The sequence below is a fragment of the Hevea brasiliensis genome, chromosome 6 (assembly GCF_030052815.1).
Source record: "Hevea brasiliensis isolate MT/VB/25A 57/8 chromosome 6, ASM3005281v1, whole genome shotgun sequence".
Lineage (NCBI taxonomy): Eukaryota > Viridiplantae > Streptophyta > Magnoliopsida > Malpighiales > Euphorbiaceae > Hevea > Hevea brasiliensis.
Genome location: NC_079498.1, coordinates 1,786,727 through 1,798,566, shown reverse-complemented (window position 1 = coordinate 1,798,566; position 11,840 = coordinate 1,786,727). Strand labels below are relative to the sequence as shown.

Genomic DNA, 11,840 nt, shown 5'->3' with positions numbered 1-11,840 from the left:
AGCAGTAGGGGTATTTTCGTGACAATGTACTGATGTTATCATGTGAAAATTTTTAGTTTAGATTTCAGTATCCGACAGAAAATAATTTTCCTTTTTGGGCATCAATCCTTGTCATGAAAAAGCATTTGTCAAATTTTGGTGAGTCCATATTCACAACTTCGTTGTACATTGCCGTGATAATTTATATTGACTGACGTCGTTTCTTGTTTTTGTCATTTCATGCCGTCAACAACTGCTAAATCAACCCCATAACTCAAGTTTTCTCCTCCCTCTCTATTTTAGAATTCAAAATAATAATAATAAAAAAATAAAATATCAAAGAAAAAATAAATAAATAAAAATGAGGGGAGACTTAAGAAAATTATCAAGAAGTTGATCGAAGGCGTTAACAAATTTCCATTGCATTTTTCTTGTCCAAATGATACAATTAAAACGGAAATGGCAGTCAATTGACAATTGAATTGCCATATTAATAGTGAGAACCTTGGCATCATTTAAAATTATAAATTTAAGCCATGCTATATATAGATAATATCTATACTTTTTTGCATAGATACGTAGTTGGCAAAGATGAAATTACTTTGATGTCTCATGCGTTTAGATGTCCCATGAATATAAGTGAGAATACACATCTAAATAATTTCTTGCTTATTAATCATATGCCTACACGTAAAAAATATAGAAACACTATCCTTTTTCTTTTATTAATTATATGAAAGATTATACATACATTATGTTTTAGTATAGCATAGGTAATATCACAACCAAAAACATACAGGTAAGTTTATTGCAGGAGGACTATCTCTAGTTCCCTCGTTAAGTATAACCATTATATTAATTTTCTTAATACCCATGATTATTCTGGGATTTGGAAGCTTTCATAGTAGGAACATGATTAAGAAGGCTGCCCCTAGTATCCTGTAGCTTGCGAAGAGCATTTCTTATGTTGATGCGGCTGTCAGGAGAGCCTGCAGTGCAAGATAATCCAACCCCGAGAATTGTGATCACGCATTCTTGTTGAAGTTCTGGGCTTATAGGGCGACCGTCATGGACAAGGATATCCATAAGCAGGAGCAACTCAGGGTCCAGAACTTGCAATAGCTTGGCAGGAAAAGCTGATTGCACCCATCCCACTAGATTTTGTTCACCCATCAAATTGTCATCGATTGGACTCTTCCCAGTAAACAACTCTAGCAATAGCACTCCGAAGCTGTATGCATCTCCAGCTATTGACGGTTTCACTCCAAGGCCATACTCTGCATTGATCAAGATTATATGCATGTAACCAATGGTGTGTTTGATCAATCTTTGAAAAATAATTAAAAGATTATGTCATGGAAACTTTGATAAAGAGTGAATATGAGTTAAGAAAAAGTAAGTATTTGATGCAAGGAATTTCCAGGAATTTGGAATTTAATTAGTAACCGTTATTATATTGCATCTTTCTCATATTTTTTTATTAACTTGCCAAGGTACTAACCTGGAGGTATGTAGCCTATGGAACCTTTTAGGACATGGGTGGAGCTAATTGAAGTTTGATCGCCTGCTTTCTCCATCAGCAGCCTCGCCAAGCCAAAATCTCCTACCTTCGCAGTCAAGTCCTCATCCAGAAGAATGTTGCTAGGCTTCAAATCACAGTGCACCACGGGAACATCACAGTCATGGTGGAGGTAATCTATTGCACTGGCTATATCAATAACCACATTTAATCTCTCCACGAGATTTAGTCCACCTCCATTTTCTTTCTTTCTCTTGCCCTTAATCCAGTCTTTCAAACTCCCATTACCAAGGAACTCATAAACTAGAGCTAGAAATTCTTCATTTTTAAAGTCCACGCTAGAGCAAGATGTGATCAGCTTAACAAGATTTCGATGTCTAACACTCCTTAAAGCCTCACACTCTGCAAGAAAACTCTTTTCAAAGCCGACCTGTTTGATGTCAAGTACCTTGATTGCTACCACAGAATCATCTCCAAGACACCCCTTATACACTGACCCAAAGCTCCCATTTCCAATCAAATTTTGCTCGTTGAAGTTCCCAGTTGCTTGGCGGAGTTCATGGTATGAAACTAATTGATGATGCTCCTTGATCAAGCTGGAAGATAAAGCAATCTTCGCTTTGCTTCTCCTTATATAGAATAATGAACCAATAGAGAAGCACAAAGCCAAAGTTGCCATGATAGAGATGACGACACAAACTTTGATTAGTGTTCTTCCACGATCTCGAGCATTCTGACATGCGAGATGCAAGGAAAGCTTTGGGTTGCCTTCTAATTGAACTCTAGAGAGATTTGAAAATATCCCATCACAGGGAACAACTCCTTCTAGGTCATTAAAAGCAAGGTTTAAGGACATAAGAGCCTTTAGTTTTCCGAGTTCAAGAGGGATGGAGCCAGAAAGATGGTTATAGGAAAGGTCTAGAGTTTCCAGGCCTTTTATTTCTCCAAGAGTGCTTGGGATAGGGCCTGAGAATGAATTTCTGGCCATGTAGAATTCCTCCAAGCTCTTGCAGTTTCTTAGTGAGCTGGGAATATCGCCTGATAAACGGTTGTTAGAGAGGTCAATGGTAACAACACTTTCCAGAAGCCCAATTTCCTGGAGCAAACTCCCATTCAGGAAGTTGTTAGACAAGTTAAAGATCATACTCAAGCTGGGGAGATTGAGAATTTCTCTGGGTATGGTTCCATTGAGCTTGTTGGAGGACAAGTCCATGGAAAGAAGACTATGGAAATTCCCGAAAGCAGTGGGTATTCTCCCCATCAATTCATTTCCTGATAAATCAATCTGGTTTAACTTCTGGAGATTACCAAGGGAATCTGGGATCCTCCCAGCAATTCGATTTCCAGCGAGACCCAACATTTGCAGGTTCTCCAATTGACCAATTTCAGTCGGGATTTCACCAGTGATAGAGTTGTAGCTCAAATTTAACAAAGTCAGGCTACTAAGATGACCAATTGAGGCTGGTATAGTACCATATATACGATTGTCTCCCATGTATAACTTCGAGAGATCCTTGGAAAGATTACCAACAGATTCTGGAATGACACCCTGCAAAAGGTTGCCATCAATGGCCAGGAATTTTAGACGGGTGCTGTTTGTTAAGGAAATGAGGAATCCTAGAGGACCTAGAGCACTGTTTTCTGAGCTGACAATTCTATTGCAACCAATATTGTACATTTCCAGGAGTGGAAGATTTCCTAAACCTGGCGGCACTGTTCCTTCCAAAAGATTATGAGCCATACGAATGACCTTTATATTTGTGAGATTGTGCAAAGAACCAGGAATTGTTCCAGTGAACTTATTGATGCAGAAATTGAAGACCAAAAGATTTGGAAGTGTCACTCCAACATCACTTGGAATTTTACCCCACAGCAGGTTGGAAGCTAAGGCCAAATTAACTAGAGAAGACATGTTGTAAATGGTGGCCGGAACTGTACCACTGAGATTGTTTATGGTGAGATCAAGAACCTTCAAGTTTCGAAGACGGCTTAAATCCCTAGGTATGATGCCACTAAGAGTATTTGTGCCTAAGATCAAATCCTCTAGTGTCGAAAGATTTGCTATAGATGGTGGAATGTTACCCCAAAGAAGGTTTCGCCCCAGGTTCAAAATTTGGATGTTGGCAAGCGAGGTGAGCTCTTCAGGAAATCTTCCTGTAATCTGATTCATTGATATGTCAAGCACTCTGAGCTCCGTCAACTTGCTAACATTCGATGGTATCGTACCTCGCAAGCTGTTGGAACTAAGGTTCAAGAATCTCAGCCCAGAAAGATTACAAATTTCGTCAGGAAGAGTTCCTGTAAGTTGATTGTTTTGAAGCTCGAGGGAATGAAGAAAGGAGAGATTGCCAATATAAGGGCTTATGGACCCAGAAAGTCCCAAGCTGGACAAGTTGAGGCCAACGACTCTGTGGCCAAATCTGTTGCAGGCAACTCCTGTCCAGTTGCAAGGGGACGATTTCTGGTCCCATGAAGTTGGAGAGTAGGGAGATTCTGAGCTTATTTGAGACCTGAAGGAGATCAAGGCTTGCTTATCAGTCTCTAAGTTCAAAGCGGCAGACTCCAAAAAGGGAAATATGCATTTGAAAGAGACAAGGATAATCAAGAAAGACGCTTGCAGTAAAGGGGAGAAGAGGAGACTCATTTCTATGGGTTTCTCTTTGTAGATCGATGAAGTTACTTGAATGGGTCAAGAGCCTTTGGTGATGTATTTATAACAATTTTTAGCCCTTCAAATTTACGCCAAATGTGCAGGGTTTTCTATAGCAGCAGGTAAAGAGTATTGAAATCCATCAAAATCAAATTAATTAAAATCAATATTGAGTTAATTAGAACTACACCGAAATTAATTAGTTTAATTTTAAAAGAAAATAAAAAAATAAAAAATTTAATTATTAAATTTAATTAAATAAAAATGAAATCAAAATTAAAATCAAAATTAAAACAAAAACAAAAGAAAAACTTTTTAAATATAATAATGATTTTTTAAAAAATAAAGTATTAAAATTTAAATATTTATTTATTTATATTATATAAAAATACTTGACTAATAATTATTAAATTGCTTGATAATGATCAATTATTAACGATTTATCAATTAATTATTAATTAGCAAGATTAACTATTTATAATCAGCGGTTGTAATTAATTATCAACTTCTTGATAATTCATTGATTGACGTAGTGCTGGTCAAATTATAAAATTGCAAATAATTTATTTTTATTTTTATTATATATTATACAACAAATATTATTTATCATGCATGAATAATTAAGTTTTTTTAATTTTAAATTAATTTTTAGAAATACATAAATATGCACCTATAAAATTATTATCTAACATTATTATTTACTTTATTTGTTTATTTTCATAATTTTAATTAATTTATGTGTATTTGACTATATATATATATATATATATTAAAATTTAAAAAATATTAAAAATAGTGTGTTCTATTGTTAAATTATTAATAGGTATTTTTAATTATTTTGAAATTTAATTTTTTTCTTATAAGCTGATATGTTCATAACAATTTTTTTTTTTAAAATATAAAAGCATGCTTTTATATTAATCTTATTAGAGCTATTTTTAAAATTACAAGGTTTCACATTTAAATATTAATTAAAGTAAATTGTTAAAAATATATATATAGTTGCTCAATCAATTATTGATAGTTGAAGAGCAAAAGTTCAACTAAACCGTCACTTAAGTTATAGAAAAAAAAAAGGTTTTTTAACCATTCTGCTGAAAGGGCAAAGCACAGGTGTCCAACTTGCAGACCTAGAACACTTAGCGTCTTGCTGCCTATAACGTGATTAATTGGGAAGATTATAGAATATTTCTGATCCAGATAAAAGTAGTATTTCTTTCCTCATAAAAAAGTGACCTCTCTTTATAACGTGGAGAGTGAGTTCAATATGATTATGAAAGATGATAAATGTACATCGAATACACATAATAATCTCTTAATTAATTGATATTCAAGACCACTATAGTCAAGAAAGACACTTGTAGTGAAGGGGAGAGAAGAGGAGACTCATTTATGAGGTTCTCTTTCTAGGTTGATGAGGTTGCTTGGAAATTAATATAGGTTAAGATCTTTTGGTGATGTATTTATAACAATTTTGACACTTCAACTTTCTACTATAGCAACTAGACTTGGTAAAATGCCTGTTCTGAATTCCATCAAAATCAAATTAATTAAAATCGATATTGATTTGGATTGGATTAGCTGATTTGATTCTGATTCTTTATTTTTTAAAAAAAAAAGAAAGAAAAATTAAACTAGATCTTATCAAAATCAAAATCAAAATGGAATCAAAACTAAAACTAAAACTAAAACTCAACTGAAAGGAATCTTGAAGAGTCAATTTTGATTCTTCTAAATCTTGAATCAGAATTGCCAATTTAGATTCAAAACCGACCCTTAACTAGGCCTAATAGCTAGCATCTCTAGCTGATTATTGATTGCTCAAATCCAGATTTAATATTATTGATTCAACTCAACTTACTGTTTTGAGGTGACTTGAATTCAAATAAACAACAATAATTAATGTTTAATCTCAAATTGGAGGTTACTTAGCTGTATAATTAATATTTTTTTTTACCATTAAGCTCTGTTCGATACTAATTCTGTATTAATATTTAAAAATTATAAACTTTTATATAATACTTATCTCATATCTTGACTAAGTTTTACCCTAGCTGTTAACTTATCATAACCCTCTACTTTATACCGAACTTGAGACTAGCTATACTTTGCTAAGTTAACATATCCAGATTTACTTGAATCCAAATTCACGTTATTGAAGATGCTTGACCCGTTTGTCACTTCCACACTAAACCATTAATAGCTTCCTGAAATTATATTAAAAGGGATACCAAATGCCTATAAATTCTGTTTTTATTTTTCTTTCAATATAATAATAATTTTTTAAGAAAATGAAATATTAAACTTTAAATATTTATTTATTTATGTTACATGATAAATACTTAACTAGCAGTAACAATTTAATTGCTTGAGTTTGTTGAATTCAGCAATAACGGTTAATTGTCAATGATTCAGTTTATTCAATGATTAAGGTGCTATTAAATAATATTAGCTATTTTATTAGTTGTTAGCTATTTTAATAGGAATCAACTATTTTAATAACGGTTAATTGTTAATGGTTAACTGTTTATATAGTGATTTAAAGTAAAAGTAATCGGTAAAAATAACTGTTGGATTAATTATTAAATGTAAAAATAGTGATATCATTTTATTGACCATAATTAAAACGCTTTCTCAATTTCTAAAAATTAGACGAAATAATTTTTTGTGAACTACTCTTTTAATATTATAAAAAGGTAACGCTTTAACTAAAATCAAAATATTAAATAATATCTTAAAAGTTATTTAATTTCTGAACATAGCCCCTAATTGTTTATAATTAGCAGTTGTAATTAAGTATAAAGCTGTTTGATAATTCAATGATTGATGTAGTACTGGTCAAATTATAAATTATAAATAAAAACATTATTATTTTTATTGTACAAATTCTATTTATTTTGCATATATATGTTTTTATAATTAATTTTTAGAAATACATAAATATTCAAGTATAAAATTATTATTTAATATTATTATATATTTTAGTTTTTTATTTTCATAATTTTAATTAATATATATGTATTTGACGATATAAATATATGTATATATTAAAAATTTAAAAATATAAGTAAATAGTGTGCTTTATTGTTAAATTAATATATAATGAGTATTTTTAATTATTTTGAAATTTAATGATACATAATATATATGTATATTTTAATAATTTTAATTTTTAAATATAATTGATATTTTTTATTATAAGCTGGTATGGTGATAATAAAAAAATAAAAAAAAAAAAAATTCTTTTTTGGGGAGATTAATTAAAAAGTTAGCTTTGATTTTTAAAAATTGAGATTTTTCAAACTTTTAATGAATATTTAATTTCTCATTATAATTCTTTTTTTAATATTCTACAACTATTTCACCCAATATATAGGATTAATTTTATTCACGTCGGGTCAATTTGTTTAAGAGTAAAGTGCTCCCAATGAATATCTTCTCTACCTATAAGCATCGAATACTCAACTTCGCTTAAAAATAAAAGTATCAATCCACTTATATCAATCACTAATTGGTCCTAATTACAATTTTTAATACCCATAAAATCGAAAATATATAAGTATATTTTTATATTAATCTTTAATTTTACTATATATCTATTTTCTATAGTTTAATCATACTAGAGTTACTTTTGATTGAAGTAAATTTTTTGGAAAATAGAAATTGCTCAATCAATCATTGACCATTGAAGAGCAAAAGTTCAACTAAACCATCACTCAAGTTATAGAGAAAAAAGTGGTTTTTAACCATTCAGTTGAAAGCGAAGCATAGGTGTCCAACTTGCAGACTTAGAATAGTTAGGGTCAATTGAAAGGTACTTAATTGAGGTCCAAGACCGCTACCACATGAGGCCATGAGGCCTCGTCGCATCATCATCATCGTCTCATGTCATTAATTTGCCTTAGAATGTAGTTAATTTGGTATTGAGTTGATTTTTTTTCGTAAAATTTGGTAATTGTGATTAGAGATGAGTATCAATGGGTTTATTTGAAAAATCTCAAAACTGAATAAGTCAAATTTAATAATTTTTTTTTCATAGAATTAGAGAGATGTATTATTAATTGCAAATAGAATATAAAAATAAATTAGAAATCAATATACTATATTTCTAAATTAATGAAATTAATTACTTATTTAAAAAATAATATGAAAAATTTAGAAAATGTAATATTGTTAACCAAGCATGTAAGTTGCCTAACAAGCTGTCTGCATGCTCCACTTTTTAATTTCATAGTCTTTTTAGGAGCTCGATTAGATAACTGCTAAATTTAAATCTCTCATTGAAGAAAAGATATGCAATTCATAGAGAATTTTTCTTCAAAAAAATAAAATAACTCACTATAAAAATAACTCAATATAAAAGCACATAATAACTCCATTAAAGAATAAAAAACATAATAAAATTATACATTCAATATCTATCAACATTGACAAATATTTGAAGTTTTACTCAGTCAAATATATTAATAATGATAAATTTGATAATATATGCTTAGAATTCATTCCAAACGGACCTAAATCTAAGGAGTTATTAGAAAAATAAAAACTAAAAAATAAAAAAATAACCAACAGAGAAAAAAAGAAAGTGGTTAGTACAGGTGGCCACTCAAAGAGAAGATTAGAAGGATCAGGAGAAGAGAAATGATAAGAAATATGAGGAGATTGAAGGATTTTTTAGAGAAATATGAGCTGAATGGCTGAACCACTAAAGAGCTTGGCTGCACATGGATTGGTCACACATAGATCATCTAGATTGGCTCATCCACACATAGATTGGCTGGATTAGTTCAACCACAAATAGATTGGTTTGGCAGGCTCGGCTCAACCCCAAGTAGATCGGCTAGCTCGGCTCAACCCCAAGTAGATCGACAGCTTAGCTCAACCATAAATAGATCAGCTTGGCCATGCATAGTTTGGCTAGGCAAAATAGAGCTCGAGTTCTACCAGAGATAATTCATCCAGACACGTGACTAGGACAATGCCTATGCATTCCCCATAGGAATATACTTCATTAGAGAATATTTCCTAAAACATGTCAAGATATATACCTTCTTACTTTTCCTATATATATGGCTAGGTAATCATTTTCTAAGATTTTTTCTTTTTTCTCTTTACTCTTTGACTCAGTTCTAATTTGAATGTCGAAAGGTTCTTATCGGAGATATTTCTGATAAATTTCTGATCCACTTGTTCTTTATTTTACATGTACATACTCACAAATAATTTTCTTAAACAGCATCACATCAGACGTAACATGAATTTTTCTCATATATTAAAAAGATCACAGAGGCTATACACATTATCAAACTGCATAATTTTTTTTTTAGTTATTTCTTTTCACATAATTTTTAAGTACTTGCTTGATTAATCTTACAATAAGCATATCTAGAGAACCATAAACATTACAAACTATATATTTTACCAATTCCATGAATAAGTATCTCAAAACTCTAAACATTACAAACCATATATTTTACCAATTCCATGAATAAATATCTCAAAACCTTAAACAATATCTTCCAAACAACTGAAGCATTCTTATTTATGAATTGTAGATCAGTAACCAATTCATGATACAAGATTAAAACCACATGTTTGGTTTGTGGAATTTTTTGACATTTCCAATTCACAATCTAAAGCATTTGAAAATAGCGGTTGATTCAACCTTTCTTATAAATCAAATTAATTAAGTTGTTAAATGAAAATTTTCATCTCAAAACATCATAAAACTATAATGACTCGATTTCTCATAAAAAGGGTTAAGCATGGGCATGATCCGTTCTCCTATTAGAATCAAAATCTAACCAGTAATTATAGTCCAAAGGGTTGAGTCCGGATTGAAGGATTCCTTTCAAATTTGGCTATAATTTTGATTTTAATTCAGTTCAAATCATTTCATTCAGTTTATCCAATTGATCAAATTCAAAGTAAATTTTTTAAAAAAATTTTTCATTTTTGAAAAATAAAATTTTAATTTTAATATCAAACTAGATTGAATCGATTAAAATCGATCCAATTCAATTTTAGTTTGATCTTATATATTTTTCACTTCCACGCTAGACCATTAATAGCTTCATGAAATTTTATTAAAAGAGATCCCATATGCCTATATTTGTGCTTTTCTTTTTCTTTCAATATATTAATAATTTTTTAAAGAAAATAAACTATTAAAAATGTTTAAAATATTAGTTTTTTTATAAAAAAATTTAAAAATTTTTGTTTGAATGGTAAAAGTCATTTGTTAACCAAAAGGGTTCAGTCATCAATTTTGTGCAAGCAACTAGCGATCAATTATTTATAACTATTCATTGTTATTAAGTATAAAATATTTGATAATCTTTTTAAAATGTGAAAAATACTTATACATATATAAAATAAACACATATAATTAATTTAATATTTCAACCAAATAATAAAAAATATTTTTTATAAAAATATTTTAAAAAAATATTTTTCATATACAAGTTATTTTCTGTGAAATAAATAGAAGTTGAGTTAATTAATTATTTATGTTGAAAACTCTGCCTTGTTTGGAAACAATACTGTGGTTGTGAATCCAATATTGGAGTCTGGATTAAGAACCCAAAATTATAAATCCATCATAGAAGAGCCTAAGTCACCATAGATTCATCACAGATTCATTGAAAATTTTGTAACTGGTGAATATATTATTGATGGTGTAATTAATCTCTAATTGAACAAGTTTAGGCATGTAGGTGATTCTTAAATATTATATTTCATTCTGAAAAAAATTCTAATTTACCTCTCTCTCTCTATATATAAATATATTAGTAATGGTGATGATAATGAATCTAGTTACATACCCAATTACTATCAAGAGTGTTTAGAGGTAAATTAGTAATCTGCAAATGAAATATAACATTAAACAATCACACACCTGACTAAGTTTGCAAAAGATTAATATCTTCACCAACTACAAAATATTCAATGTCCTAGCTACTCGATGATTTAGGTTCTTCTATGAGGGGTTCACAATTTTTGAAATTTATGTTCCACTAGGATATCTCATGGTGGAGTAGTAATTCTTGTAACTCCCTTTCGGATTTATTGTAACGCCCTCACCATAGGTAGTCCGTACATTTTACTGTTCCGATGACTAATGTCTGTTCGGACAGTTAAAATGTCTGGAATTGCACCTAGACTATAGTGAGGAGGCATAAATTGAAGAAATAAATGTTAAGAAAATATAGGAAAAATGTAGAGAAAAAAAATTTAAGTTTAGAGAATTTATAAATTGGTACAAAAATAATAAAAATAACCCTATATATACTACTAAGGGCATTTTGGTCATTTCACCCCCAAAGGTGAATTTTGACATAAATGTCAAAATAAAAAAAAAAAATTTAGAGAATAAAATAATTAACATTAATTAAAATTTATGAAATAGATTAGGAAAATGAGAAGAGAAAAGAAAAGAAAAGAAAAGAAAGGAAAAGAAAAGAAAAGAAAAAGCTTAGGAAAATTCAAAAAAAAATTATAAATAGGCACTAGAGGATAAACTCCTACCCACTTCCACCTTCTTCCTCCATTTCTTTTCTCTTTCTTTCCCTCATTTCCTCCATTGTTGTCAAGTTTCCAAGCTTGATTTCCCAAGCTTTTACCCATCAAAACCTTTAGCACCCTTCACAAAAAATACTCCCCACTCCATAAGGAAGCCATAGATACCCATAA

General features: G+C 30.2%; 1 protein-coding gene across 1 annotated transcript; it reads right to left on the bottom strand.

The window, feature by feature from the left end:
- Positions 1-764: 764 nt before the first annotated feature.
- LOC110647106 (probable LRR receptor-like serine/threonine-protein kinase At3g47570) lies at positions 765-4,142 on the bottom strand. The gene is made up of 2 exons (XM_058149241.1): positions 1,481-4,142; positions 765-1,256 (listed from the first exon to the last, which is right to left on the bottom strand). Exons 1-2 carry the CDS (start codon positions 4,140-4,142, stop codon positions 844-846), a joined length of 3,075 nt encoding a protein of 1,024 aa, XP_058005224.1. The 3' UTR covers positions 765-843.
- Between the last annotated feature and the right edge of the window lie 7,698 nt (positions 4,143-11,840).

Bases quoted from the DNA above. Each gene is read 5' to 3' on its own strand.
- LOC110647106 (XM_058149241.1), bottom strand. From the start codon at position 4,142: ATGAGTCTCCTCTTCTCCCCTTTACTGCAAGCGTCTTTCTTGATTATC. The intron at 1,257-1,480 runs GTTAGTACCTTG...TGATCAATGCAG, and splicing joins CATAGGCTACATACCTCCAG to AGTATGGCCTTGGAGTGAAA.